The sequence below is a fragment of the Rhinoderma darwinii genome, chromosome 3 (assembly GCF_050947455.1).
Source record: "Rhinoderma darwinii isolate aRhiDar2 chromosome 3, aRhiDar2.hap1, whole genome shotgun sequence".
In the NCBI taxonomy this organism is placed as follows: domain Eukaryota; kingdom Metazoa; phylum Chordata; class Amphibia; order Anura; family Rhinodermatidae; genus Rhinoderma; species Rhinoderma darwinii.
In genome coordinates, this window is record NC_134689.1 from 221,589,299 (window position 1) to 221,604,717 (window position 15,419).

General features: G+C 37.3%; 1 protein-coding gene across 1 annotated transcript; it reads right to left on the reverse strand.

The window, feature by feature from the left end:
* Window positions 1-4,336: 4,336 nt before the first annotated feature.
* PROSER2 (proline and serine rich 2) lies at window positions 4,337-15,173 on the reverse strand. Its single transcript, XM_075855079.1, has 3 exons — window positions 14,975-15,173; window positions 6,016-6,241; window positions 4,337-5,685 (listed from the first exon to the last, which is right to left on the reverse strand). The coding sequence occupies exons 1-3, from the start codon at window positions 15,104-15,106 to the stop codon at window positions 4,685-4,687; spliced, it is 1,359 nt and encodes a 452-aa protein (XP_075711194.1). The 5' UTR covers window positions 15,107-15,173; the 3' UTR covers window positions 4,337-4,684.
* Between the last annotated feature and the right edge of the window lie 246 nt (window positions 15,174-15,419).

The following is a 15,419-nucleotide window of genomic DNA, read 5'->3' on the forward strand; positions in this document are numbered from 1 at the left end:
TAAACAAACTTATTGTAACATAGTTGTACTAACATATAATCAAGCCAAAAGAAAGTTTCTATTTGTAACATTTTACTACACAACAACCTTTTTCAAGGCCACCCACCATTAACCCTTTCGTGTCCCAGTAGCTACGATAAGCCGTAACGAGACACGAAGGTCCGCATATCCGGATTCCCTTTGCGTTCCAGAGGGATATTCCCCTGGAACGCAATAAATCACACCCGACGGATTGAACACAAGGAATTATTACATCAGTGTAATTTACAAAGTTACTCAAGCATGAACGTAAACATCCAGGACACTACATCTAACTAAGGAATTCTATACATCACTCGATACTCACTTTTGCTCGCGGACCACGGTGGTTTCCAACGAGATGTAGCGTCGTAATGCACAGCTTTCTTTTGCGCTCCAGGGGATTACCCCTCTGGAACGCAATCAATACAACATGCTTGACCGGATATAAAACCCCAGCCACACATGTCAGACCTTCATTACCAGCCATGAGTAAGGACGCAGGAAGCGTCTGAAACGCGTAGGCATGATTTTTTGATCACCCCTTGTACGGAGGAAAATATCCTGCTGTTTCTACTTTTAAAATTTACAATAAAACTTTGAAGAAGTTTCCGCTTTTACATCCATATCAGCGCTGGATCCAACTTTTGTTTTTCTCTCTCCATTCACGCCGTGTGCCGACACGAGGACCCGAGCGCTGCAAGCAGTATAGGTCTGCACCAAGGTGAGCTGGAGGATTCCTCCTATTTTTTCTCTATATGAAATTAAGTAAGTGTCCAATTTAAAAAAATGCTGATGTAAATTAAATGACATTGAATCGCAAAACATTTCTCATTCTGCTGTAAATTTTACATACAAATTTCATATTTTAATATGACTATAATACAGATACATCGAAGCTGCTCCTCATAGAGCTTGAGTATTTCAATTTTCCAAAACACATTCCTTTTTGTTTTGTCATGGAAACCAAAATCCCTGAAATTCCTCTGTCGGAGCTCTAAGAACAAAACATCCACTCTCTGCTTTACATTTTATTTATTGAACTCAGTGGGAACAGGCAGCCATAATCACATATCAAAGAACAAAAATACTTTTATTTATCAAGAATAATATAAAACATTGTGGCCAGACAATGGTTAGTTGCACCATGTGTATTTATCAGGGACTCTTTAAAATAATTATAGAAATGATGAAGCACCAAAGGAGCATGGCTGGTATGGCAAAAGAGGATATTAGCAATCACATCCAACCCATATATGATCGTCTTGGCTAAGTCCATCCCTCTTTTCTTTATTTAACTAATTACTTTACTAAAATGCTGTGATGAAGCCAAAGGAGTCTCAAAACTTAACAAGAAAAGGTAACAAGTTTTTCGTACACTAAACCTCTCTGATTACCAGGTTTTGTATGAAAACTCAAATCACGTACTGTACTTTTCATAGGGCTTCAATTAATGACAAAATACCATAGGATCTGGCTTCAGCACCACCCCTTACGTGCCACTCAGAGGTGTGTGAGTACTTGTAAAATACTGTATACACCATATGTCAACAAGCACTATGAAAGACGATCAATACATACTTAGTAACCGAACAGAGATTGGACACATTCATATTTAGACATAAGGATTTATTCACAGATACAAATAACGTGATAGTAATACGAGTTACCTTAGTACCATATTATATATTCTGGCTTTTATACAAGTACAGACTTCATCAAATTACAGAGAAAATATGAGTGCTTGACAATCTCAATCTTTTTTAAAAAAAAAAAAATTTTTTTTAACATGGTTGCTATTTCCATAAGTGACTCCAGACACAAAAATGTATTTTGGGTTTACTGGTAAAGAAGACCATCATTTAACATGTATCCATCATACAGTTTTGTTTCAAACCAATATACAGCTTGGTTTATAATAGTAGACTAGAGGAGAAGTCCCACAATTTTATGATAGAAGAGACACTTGTATCAAATTATTAAAAATGCTTTTTGATCAGCACAGCTACAGCAAACAATAAAGTACACTTTTTTTTATATATAAAAGGTATAAAATAAGTCTATATTTGATACACGATAGCTGAACAAAAAAATATAGTTTTTAATGTTTACAGTCACTTGATCGGAAAAGGCATGAATATGAGGTTCTTGGTTTTAATAAGTAATTTCATTCATTAATGTATTTTAAAAGGACACTCCATCCAAAAAAAGCATAAATTCTCTACTACGTTTTAAATTTATCCCTAGTTTTTTTTATCTGTGGGAACATGAAATTCTCATATTTTACCCAACAATATCATTACATTTTCCAAGGGTGATAAGAATCCTTTTCGCCTGAAAGTAATACAAGAAGTTGTCACAGCTGTTCCCTGATGTGTAACAATATGTGTGACACAAAGGAGATGTTAATCTTTTGTTCAACTTTTAAGGTCCATGGACAAACACAGAAGTAAATTATATGGTATTATTTAATTTTTCTCAGCAAGCTTTACCTTAACCATTTTAGATGTCTGGGGACATTTAGTGGCCTAAAGTCAATTCTGTGTAAACTAAAACAAACACAACAGCAGACATATGTGCCGCTAGTGAAGCCAGACAGTAATTATAGTGATTTTCAATAATAAATTTGTAAGGACAAGTCCATTGTATAGATTTCAAAAGAGAAAATCTTAGTTCAAAAAGGCTTCTAAGTGTCGTGTTCAAAGAGTAAAGTATGTGACACAAGACAGAACATTTAATCTGGATTACGTATACACAGACATGTATGTACCTGAAGACGTCTCCATAAAATGACTAATAATCCAGTATTCCGTTTTATATATCCACTATAGATTCCAGAATATCAGGAATTATTTTAGAACATGTTCCAAGTAAGGCGCGGATCCTCCGTTACAGATCCGGTCAGACTGCATGCAACACTATTCTTCCCATCAACACAACGAACACCAGGATGGAACCTAACAAACCACATTTGGCCATTTTCCCACCAAGTTTTGCAGTGTCCATCGGAAGTATAAGTCAAGAGGATTCCCTGACGTATACCTCCGACGGATGCCACTGTAAAAGCATACAGTTTTGTAATTTGGCCATAGGCTTCCATGTTAAAAAGACGTAATTTGCGCAGTAAACTTTTTTACTGAATGCCTCAGTATGGAATAGTGCAGTCAGCTGCTCCATTCCATAAAGCAGAAAATGGGTATACCGACGTATATGCACAATTGACAATCCTGACCGCTGTCAAGTGAATGGGGCGTATGGATATGTTTAATGTATACGCCGAGAACCTTCCCACAGCATATGGTAAATGTTTCAAATGCAGTGTGAACAGCGCCTTATAAGTCAATGCAGTATGTCAAGCGCTGGTGGTATCTCTTGTACGATAGATCCGGCACTCATAAACGGAAGCCAGGACACAGATGTGAACAGAGCCTTACATATCTCATTTCACTTGATGCAATAGAAAACTAAGCACCAATCACAGGTGTAATGACCAACATTTTAGGAGTTTATCGTCATATGAATAGAATACATGGAGGGCCTGATATACTGAATCCTGAAGGCTCTTTGTGGGATTTAGGCATGTATACCTGTTTACATGTTCCAATGGAATTATTCCTATCTGTTGATTTGTGTTTCCACTGAACACAAGGTTGCCAGAGGCATCTAGTGAATTATTAATTCACCTCAATACCGACATTCTTCAGATTCTGGTATTCTTGCTGAAGTTTATATTAAACATCTGTAAAGTCAAACAAATAGCCCTGTTTTGCATTTTGGAATGTCTTGCAAATTACAACATTTTAAGGCAGCAGTAAATTAAAGTATAAACTCTTACACATATATATAATGTCAAAGTTCAGCTTTAAGCAACCGGGCCATGCTGCCAATCAATATAAGGGCCCCGATGGTTAGCGAACTATAACTTACGATTTCTAGTGCTGCTGTCCTGTTAGGAGCCAGGTGAAACTGCACCCTCTGCACTCTAAATAGTAATGCCATTGACATTATGTAAATCTATAACAATAGTTTCATTTGTAACATAATTTATGTTACATATTCTTCAAAAATTCACACAAAATTGCCTTAAAATCTTTTTCTCAAAAAATAACAGATTCTATTGATTTCACGTGTTGAGTTACTGGACATTTCTCTGACATTAAAAAGACGCATAAACTTCTCTAGCAGGTATTTAACTCTAAGCACCATTAAAGATACTATCAAGTTTACAATGAGATGCAAAAAAAAGTAAATAAATAGGAAAATTGTTATTTCTAGATTGTAGTTATTACTTCCAGGTAAAAAAAAAAAAAAGGGGGATTTGAAAGTCACTGCTAAAATAACAATAGCAATTAACCAGTGTGTTTCCTGGACAATTTTATGAAACTTAAATTTATGAGAAGTTATTTTTTTCCATCCTGAAGAATCCTTATACTTAAATACATCTTCCATTTGTAGTGGTGGTTTATGAGCATCTGAACTTTCATATGTACTATAATTATATAATGACATAAAAAATATTAAATGCATAAATATATACATCAAACCACTGTACATATAAGTCAATGCTCTGTTCCCTGTGTTTGTGAAACATTGGGCTTATACATAATATAGACAACATAACAGTTAGAAGTAAATTAGAACAGAATCTTGGAGTTGTGGAATTATTTCAGTGTCCTGACAGTAGGCCAAGTCTTCTCAAAGCGTCTCTTCTAGATTCCTCTGAAGAGTTACGTCCAGAGAACTGCACTGTAATCCCGTGAGACCGTAAACCTGTAGGTCTTGGCATGGAATAAGTTCTTTTGATTTCCTGATGAGTATTTATCGGTACTTTCTCATGTGCAACTTGTACACTACTATGTCGTTTATTCCTTTCTAAAGATGTTGACTCACCTTTTATAAGAACAGTTTTCCCCAAAGGTACAAAGTTGCTTGGTTCATTCATCAAGATTTTGTTGATACTCTCATTCTCGTTTGAAAGCCTTCGGTTTGTTTCTGGAGGCAATATTTTGAATGAGTGCTCACCATTTGAGACAGGAGATTTGCATACATCAGCAGACGGGATATCAGCTTGAACAGTGATTTCTTTAACTAAGCCGAGTTTGGTCAGGGCTTCATATCTTGTCTGCTCAGATGGTACATCCCGAAATGAAGTCCTCCGTCCCAGTTGTTCATGCCGATTTTTAGTATCAATTTCATCCGCAAACAATCCAGGACAATGTAAATTAGCTAGCACTTGAGCTTTTCGTTCTTGTACATTGACAGCTGCCTTGGCGATAGTTTTGTTATACTGTTTTACAACTGGTTTAATAATGATGTTGTTTGGAAAACGGTTGGGTTTGGCATTTGGTGATCCAGGAAATATAAAATGTCCTTCATTGATAGGTGAGGTCCCCACACTTTTTTTCAGTTCCGGTGATTTCACATCTTTAGGTGACAAGGGTGACATATTATTGTCACTTTTTTTCTCTGATATTTTTTTAGCAATAAGTACAGGTGTTGGAACAGCACCGAGTAGTTTCCGATGTTCTGCTGGCAGGTCAGGAGAAAGCTTTTCAGTGTCCTTCTGTGGAATAGTCACAGGTGAACTTACGATCATGGTTGATTGTGAGCTCCAAGAGTCTTTCGGAGTATAATTCCAGCTACTACTGCTCAGTTCAATTCCAGAGTCTATGGAAAAAAAGACAATTGCATGTGTTACTTAATTCTTAGTACTTTATAGGGATCAGTGTGAGGGACGTGACAGAAATTCTGGTTTGAAGCCACCAAGCACTTGCAAATTTATACTGTGGTCTCCAAAAAAAGATTGGAGAAGTAATTTGGAACTAAAGTTTTCTCTGTGCTATTAATAGAAACTTGGGTACATATTAACATTTCACTAAACCTAATCTTGGTAACAATCAATGTTTTATGTAAAAAGAGATGAATTGTCTATTTTACTTTTGTGTAAAATTTTAAAGAATACAAAGGTAATTTAGGACGTATAATTCCACAGTTTACCTTCTGGTGAAATCCCAACATGGTTGTGCTCAGTCTGAACAAGATCGATGATATCATCAGTGTCAGAGTGACTTTCTTCTGTTGACCTTGGGGAGTAGTAGCCAAGACTTGAATTATCAGAAAGTGGTGGTTCTTCAAGGTCATTTTCAAAAGCATCTAATGTTTCTTCCAAGAACATGAGGGCATTTTTCTCTTCATTCGTTAAGTATCTTAGATTTTCATCATCCTAATAAAAGAAAGAGGACAAACATCATAGCAAGAGGGATCATGGTAAAAGACCACACCTTCTTGTCGTGGCATAGCATTACTAAAGATGGCCACCGTCAGTGCTTGTAATGACAGCTTTTGAATGCTTCCTTATAAAACACAATAATGCAACTCAGTCAGGGATTTTTACATACAATATGAAATGGGTGGTCCAAAGAATAATACTCTCTACAAAAGGAAAATAGGTCATGTATTAAAGTTCACAGAAAATTATTAATGTCATTTACATACAATTTCTCACGTCTTTAAAGAACTGCTTAAAGGCATTCAATGCAATATTTATACATACACATATTTGCTTTGATAAACTTCTTTTTAAAGACGATAAGTACATAGTATCAAAACTTGTGAAAAGGAGAAGTGGATTAGTTTCCAATGGCAACCAATCAGAATCAACTCTCATTTTTCAGAGACCCTTTTGAAAAGGAAAGAGGCAATCTGATTGTTTGTTATAAGCAAAAAACGAAACATTTTCTTTGCACTAGTTTTAATAAATCTGGCTCATAGAGTCAAGTGCACATATCACATCCATGAAGCCACCTATTATTTAAGAAACAAAATATCTCATGAGGCTGGTTTTAACAGGGACTATATCACAAAGTAAGGGCCTGTTCACATTAGCGTTGGGCTTCCGTTGATCAGCTCCATTCAACCTTTCTGTCAGAGGAACCATTGAACGGAAGGCAAAACGGGAACCATAGTTTCAATTTGCATTACCATTGATTTCAATAATAATGCTTCCGTTGCAGTTGGTTTCCATTTTTTTCCGTTCTGTAAGGTTTCCATTTTTTTTGCGGAAACAATAGCGTAGTCTACTATGCTATCGTTTCTGTGAAAAAAACGCAAACCTAACATAATTGTTACGGAACAGAAGCAAACATTCCCATAGAAAACAGTGCTATCATTTTAATTTGGCTATCCGCTCATCGGTTCCTCTGACAGAACGGTCGAACGGAACCGATGAATGGAAGCCTGATACTGATGTAAACAGGCCCTAAGAGAACTTAGTATTTATTCTGTTTTATAAGCTTTATTTCCATAAATATATAGTAATTGTCACGTTAACACAAATAAGTTAAAAGGGATTTTCCATTCATTGCATGGACTTAAAGGGGTTTTCCCATGATAATCAATCAAACATAAGGATCTAAGACGCAGCTTCTCATTGGTCGCTGTCCATGACAATATTTTTGAAAATTAGGTAATTTATCTTAAAATTTGTCTCCAGAACCAAGTAGAACATTAAAATAGCGTCAATTATGTTGCTAAACAGATTAGTGCAACTATAGAAAGTCCAGAGTAGTTTATAATCACTTCTGGCAAAACTGTCTCCCCAGTTGAGCCTTACCAACAATTAGAGGGACACCTCACCAGGGAGGCTCGGCTAACAGTTTATGAAAAACAGATCTAAGATCTTTTTCACACAGACCTTTCTGGGTGGTTTTTTTTTTGGCCCAAAATGGTAAATGCATTTTTTATAGGGATTTTGGTGGCTTTTTTTCCAGATTCTGTGTTTTGCTACCTGTGCTTTTTTTAGGTGCCATTTTTCACATTGCATCACGTGTTCTTTGAATCACATGATTAGCAAAGATTCCACTTTTACACAAAATATATTCTGAAAAAATGCCATCAAAAGCGGCATAAAAAATATAACACTCATTGATACTTGTGTTTTTTCAAAACGGAAAAAAAACAAAAACTATGGAAATCTATTGGACAAAAACGGCACTAAATGATGCAAAAAAACGCCAATGCCAGGCTTGCTGCAATTTTTAAAAAACGCCACTAACCCAACAAATGCAAGTTAAAATAAAAAGAAAGGCACCAGAAGTAAACTTTATGTTTGTAGGGCATTTTATATTTCCCCGTTGACTTCAAGCTAACAAATGGCCGCAGATGGTTGTTTTCCAAAAGCCTACATTTTCCACGCAAATTGGACATTTTGTGCAACTTTTCAACACCAGAAAACTTGCATAGAAAAGTTGATAGATTCCCCCCAAAGTGTTTCTCCTGAGCTAAGAGAGGCCAACAGAAGTACCTTCATTCTTATCATCACTGTAGGTCTCAGTGCATAGTTCTCCATTAATACAGTCTTCTGACATATCTTTATGACCTATTAGACAATACATTTTCATGAACATACACACACATTCACTTTAAAGGGAACCTGTCACCAGCATTTCACCTATTGAACTCTACTGACCCCTCGCTAGCTGCTGCTGTCATAAGTTCATTGCCATTTTCCCCTCTCCTAAACGCCTCCTGCGACCGTAAATAACGGTCTGCAAATATTTGTGCCCTTTATGGTAATAGTCCATCAGTCTCGCTCGCTCCTGTTCTTATGCCCGCCCACCGCTGAAAACTCGCCTGCCCTGAATGCCAAAATCTCAGGTAAGATAGCGCGCATGTGCCCGCCATGTATGGTCCGACACCCATCCCTGCGTCGTCCGGGCCTCAAATCTAGTTACTGCGCATGCAACGCTATGGTGTCCCATTGTGCGCATGCATTAGAACAGGTCATCGATGCGTAAGCATGGGATTTAGTGTGTGCTGGGGGAGGCGAGGAGCGGTCAATCAAAAGTAAGGAGGCGGGGTAAACTCGGAATGGCTTGAGGAATGAAGATATGACTCTTTTCGACTGACGATATGACTCTTTTATGCTCATTAACATACGACACAGGAACACTAAAAAAATAAATACTAAAGGTACGGAGCCTAATTAGAAGATCATTTTAGTTTTATGCTAATTTGTTCTAAATGCCCAACTGGGCGTTTTTTTTACTTTTCACCAAGTGGGAGTTGTAAAGAAAAGTGTATGACGCTGACCAATCAGTGTCATACACTCCTCTTCATTCATGCCCAGCTTTTTTCACTGCACAGCACGATCTCGCGAGATCATGCTGTGACGGGACTTCCTCCCACAGGTTCTTCACCGGAGCGACAGGAGAGTCAACAGACACGCTGTGTGTCTGTGCACTGCCAGAAGCTGGGTGGTAACGAAGAGAAGTGGATGATGCTGATTCGTCAGCATCATACACTTCCATTCACAACGCCCAGCTAGTAAAACAAGTAAAAACGCCCAGATGTACACACACAATACACGCCCACTTGGACATAACTTTAAACACACCCACTTGTACTTAAGAAAGGCTCATTTGCATAAATATAAAAATGGTCATAACTTGGCCAAAAATGCTCGTTTAAAAAAAAAACAAAAAAAAACGTTACTGTTATCTACATTGCAGCGCAGATCTGCTGCAATAGGAGATAGCGGTTTGAAAATCTAGTGACAGAGCCTCTTTAAGGCCAAAATAGGCCTGGTCGTTAAGGGGTTAAGGTATAAATGAATGAAGTCAATGTGACCAGAAAATTAGATGTAAAACCTCAGATGTCCTCCCTACTAACAATTCTCTCTCTCTCCATCTTGCTTTTTAGATGCAAAAAACACAGACGCTGGACCAGTTATGTATAATGTAGCTTTAGAAGACCTCAACGATAATGGTCAGGGTTGCCTACAGTCTTGTAAATTCGCAGTCAGTCTTTGAAAATAAGGGACTTTTGTCCAATGTCTACACTGTAGTACCAAATATTTTTTTTCCAGTGAATATTTTGAAGCTGAAGGAGCTTGTACAGGTTATTGTAATTGTCATTACCATCATTATACAGGTCACAGTAAATGCTGCTAATGTGTTCATATTAATATCTGAGCAATAGACATATATTATTTATAATCTAAATTATTTATTCTGTTTTTGTTGAATTTTTTCACCATCCATGATTTTTAGCAAAGTTGTTCAGAAAAATAGAAGAAAAAGGAAATTGGCAACCCTGACAATTGGATGGCTTATAACTTTAGCAAAACATTAAGCGCAAATTCCGACATTTGTCACCCCAATGTATACTATCTGAATGAAAAAAATAAATAAAAATCTTAACACTGTACTACCGTTGTTAACACTCAAGGTTATGATAATAAATTAGCCAAGGGCACTGTGACGGATGTAGAGTAATCGGTCAATCTAGGCCCTCAGCTCTTGACAAGTGGAAGAGAACAGTGTTTTACAACACTATACAAGTCATGTAGCGCATTTTGTTAATTAGTGGCTAGGGTTACACATTCCTTTTAAGACTTTGTTGTTACGCTAGGAACAGTGGTTTTATCACGTACACACAATCTGGCCATCACTGGTTACTTACAACTGAATTCCATGCACAGGTGAATGGCAATGACATAACTAACTAATGAGTTTCCATCTTCTTATGAGTAAGCCAATGATTACCAAATGATTTACAGAAATGACACAAACATTATGAGCTGAATTGTGAACTTCATAATTAACTCCTGGCATGAAAAGAAAAAACAAATATATCTCTTAAAAAATAAAAGCCTTTTTCAGGAAAGCATGCCGTTCTTCACCTGCATATATGCAAAATCTATATGAACCTCTAATATTTGGCTATGGTTAAAAATGAAAAGGTTTTGTGTAATGACAAGAACTTCTGTCCATATGCTGTATTAGCGCATATAGACTTCATAGAGGTAATGGCCCGCTACAGTATGTGCCAGAACACTGAGCTGCTCTGTAACAGCAGATCCCGCTCTAGCAGACAAGGGGGCAATAATGCATTACATGGGCGGCCACTCACTACAGGGAAAATGTATTCCTAGATGTGATTTCTCCCTGCGAGAACAGCTGATTGCCGGGGGTTGGAGAAGGGGCTAGTCGCTACCCTGACTTCTTTTTAAAATCAGATTGTCTTCATCCTTTAAAGAGGCTCTGTCACCAGACTATAAGTGCCCTATCTCCTACATAGTCTGATCGGCGCTGTAATGTAGATAACAGCAGTGGTTTTTATTTTGAAAAACGATCATTTTTGACCAAGTTATGAGCTAGTTTAGATTTATGCTAATGTATTTCTCAATGGACAACTGGGCGTGTTTTTACTTTTTACCAACTGGGCGTTGTACAGAGGAGTGTATGAGGCTGACCAATCAGTGACTAATCAGTGTCCTACACTTCTCATTGTCCCAGCCCAGCTTCTTTCACTGCACAATCACACTGTGCTGTGGATCATGCTGGGCTGGAACAATGAGAAGTGTATGAGGCTGATTGATCACTGATTGGTCACTGATTAGTCAGCCTCATACACTTCTCTGTACAACACCCAGTTGGTAAAAAGTAAAAACACGCCCAGTAGTCCATTGAGAAACTCATTAGCATAAATCTTAACTAGCTCATAACTTGCTCAAAAATGATCGTTTTTCAAAATAAAAACCACTGCTGTAATCTACATTACAGTGCCGATCAGATTATGTAGGATTATCTAGTGCAATGCCTGTATAGACTTTCTTCAGCATTGTATGAGATCATCTATTGAATCTGACTATGTCACCCCTGCTGCTAGCATTATATCTGGTATGCATTACTGTTCTATCAATCCAGGCAGGTTATTTATATGCTCATTATGTTGAAGTGTTTATAGTAAATTTTAATATACCCATTTTCATATAATTTATCAGTTAGGCCTGTTATATATGTACTCACCTGGATTAATTGCTCGTGATGAACTCTAACACATCTATGTGTTTATTTTAATATATTTTAACATCCCTTTTCCTTTCTTTAACAGGTTATTTACTTGTTAGAATTTGTGGAAATTGTCCACTTGCTTTATTATTGAAAGTTATCTGTAACTTTGCTTTGGTATTTTTTTTTCATTGGGGGTGCGCCATTTTGTTATCGCTGTACTATATTTGTTATCTTTAGAATGTACAGATGTTTAATAAAAATATATTGAACTATTATATCTTTAACATATTTATTGGCTTTAGGCAAGCTCTTATGAATTGTAATATGGCTTGGACATCAGTTTAGTGCTAAAAAGTATTATCTGTCACATTATATATATTAGCCCCTGATGATCTAAGAAAATTGTGTTGGGCTATTTGAAGTTATTTAGGCTACATGCAATTTATTGTCGCTACACTACTTTTGATAATCGCTGTTATCTATTCTGATTTATCATCCGAATAACCTATACCAGGCATCATCCAGGGATGTGTCCCAGTTTTAGGGACCCTTCGGCAATAATCCAACATCTCCCCATTGAGGGAAAGCTATAGGGACACTTGTGTAGGTTCCTGAGTGGGATCGGCCTCGTCAGGGCGGCTAGTCCGCTTCAGGCCGGATTAGCAGAGGAATAAAATAGGGTGATCTTGGTTAGAGTATAACACTCTTTGTAATCATACATCTCCTAGCCTAGAGTCACAAGTCAGATACTTATTGTATTGTCCTTGGGATATTTTAACTGTAGAATGATATTTAGATATTTTGCCCTCTGGCAGCAGTATAGTAAGACGCTGTGATATAAGATAGATAGATAGATTTTAAAACGTCTAATAGAAATTACAGAGCAGTCTGAGCATGTGACAGCTTGTTAGGGTATTAACTAGCATTGAGTTCACAAAGAGATTTTCAGCGCTTTACTAAGAATCCCATTTACAACAATGCACTAATAATCCCCCTTCACTGTCTTACTTTGTGTTTGAAAGCTTGCACTTTCCATGTATCTTAGAAACTCATGTGAAGAATTCATGACAACATGCTGACAGTAAGCACATTTGTCAGCATGTAGGATGCAGGCAGCCCCTAGCCTGGAGTACTATTTGACTATTATGTGACAAATACTACTTTACCTCTATGTAACATTCATTTAGCTTTTTTTTGTCACATCCTTCTAGGCATAGCTATGTGACAGTGCGTGTGGTTCATGAGCTAATCATGGGGATCTAAGAGGATTATTTCATTTACACCATTACAGATCATTAAGGAGTATTTTGTAGCTTATTTGGCAATATTATTATTGAACAGAGAGTGAAGAAAATGCAATCATTGTTTTATACAATTCTGATAAGAAATTACAAATATATACATAAATACACAGTTATGTCCTTATGAATTTATTGTGGCCAACAGACACGTATTTAGTGAAATAAAGACCACCTGTTTAACTAGACCACTGCTGATCTAGAGCAGATTTATACGTGACGAACACAAAAACATAAAGCTAGTATCTGCAAACAAATGATCATTGCTTGCTCGTTCCTTGCCACATTAAAGTAATGTGCATGGCCAGCTGTAAGCCACAAAAGGTCTTCTACGGTTTTTTCTTTAGGTTACAAATATTTTTTCTCTGAAATTACATTAGTTCTTACAAGATCCTTGAACAGTTATTTTGTATGCAGATTTGAGAGTAGTATTGAGTACAGAAGAACATTACTGCTGGATTTCAAACAATTAAAGTAGGATACTGCACAAATAAAAGAGAGCTGCCCCCGTACCGTATGTTATGGTTTTCACAAGTAAAGTAAATCTTTAAAGGTGCCATATGCATTAGACAAAAGTCGTCCGTAGCCACCAATTTCAACGGGACTGGGCCACAATCTAAAGTGTATCGGCGTGTCCTGACTTTCGTCTGACGGCAGGGGTAAGAAGGATTAGGCATGTTAGATTTAAAAAATCGCTTACAATGAAAACACATGCACACTCAGCAAGTGTACATGTGTATGAGGGAGTCGGGAGGAACAGCTGCCCGCCGAACAAGCTATCTAAAGCGTATGGCAACCTCGACTTGGCACTTACATTAAGCTGACTATTAGGGTAAGTTCACACATAGCATAAATACTGCGGATTTTCTGCAACGGATTTCGTTGCGGAAAATCCACAGCATAATACAGTAGCAGCAAAGTGGATGAGATTTGAATAAATCTCATCCACATGCTGTGTAAATGATGAGCGGAAAAAACTTTCAGAAATTGACCTGCGGTGAGTTTTTTAATCTGCAGCATGTCAATTTTATTTGTGTAGTTGCTGCTTTTTTGTTGTAGGTTTTCCCCATTGAATTCAATGGGGAGTTAAAACCTGCAACACCTTAGCAGATGTTATGATTTTTGCGTTGAAAAAGCTACGATTCCGCCGCACAAATTGCAACTCAACAAAAAAAGTATACTTAGCCAGAATTATGTGCCCTGCTGACATAGCTACAAGACTTATTACAAAAGAAAGTGTGCACGTACTTCACAAAGCCATACACCTGTGTGTACAACACAAGTTCAGAACAGGTATCCGGAAAACTCATTGTAAATAGAAATGTTTCCATTCACGGACATCAAACATAGATCTTGAAATTTGTGTACAATTAATATAGTATAATGAGAAGTTGCACAATTCTTATATATATGCTCTATTTATCTAAAACTGGAAAACCCTGTTAAGCTCATGGTAGTCACTTGGTAGCAGCTGAAAAGTGTAATCCTAAGGCCTCATGCACACATTCGTTGGCCATCGTACGGCCGCTAATGACGGATCCGTGAAACAAGTACCGCACACGGATGGCTTCCGTGTGCAGTCAGTTGTTTCAACAGACCAAATGAATGAAAAGGCCGAGACTGTTCCATCATAAACGGACAGGACTAGGACCTGTCCTATTTTTTTCGGAACGGCCACACAGTTCCGTTAAAATAATGGAAGTGTGTATGGCCCCATAGAAATGAATGTGTCAGTGTGCTATCCGTAAAAAAACGGATAGCACACTGAAGTAAATAACCGAAGTGGGCATGAGGCCTAAAAGATAGTTATTACTCTGGACCATTCTGTACTATACTTAGAGAAAGTTTATTTAATGTACTTACGAAGTTAGAGCTTCTAGTCCTTGAACGTTGGCTGCTTTGACTATCAAAACTTCCACTTCTCTCGAAGTCACTGTGGTTATGGAGCTCTGATTCCATACTTGAAGAGCTCAGTTTCAACAAGTTGCTCGGCATTCTCAAAAGGACAGTTTCTGCTTAAAGGAACGTTCTTTCTTCACAATGTACCATGCCCTTACACTAAAAATGGAGAAAACAAATACATGGTATGAATGGATAGCGATATCATGCAAGATCATGGCTAGCTTTGCCATGAATGTTTAATGCTAAGTTATGACATATTTTAAGTTATTTCAACTCACTGTTCCTTGGACACAGACTGGATCTTACTACAGAACGTAGGCAATTTGGCCTCATTACTTATGATACTGCATCTGGGACCAATCATTAAAATCGCAAGAGTGTCCACATAATATTTACAAAAAGTAAA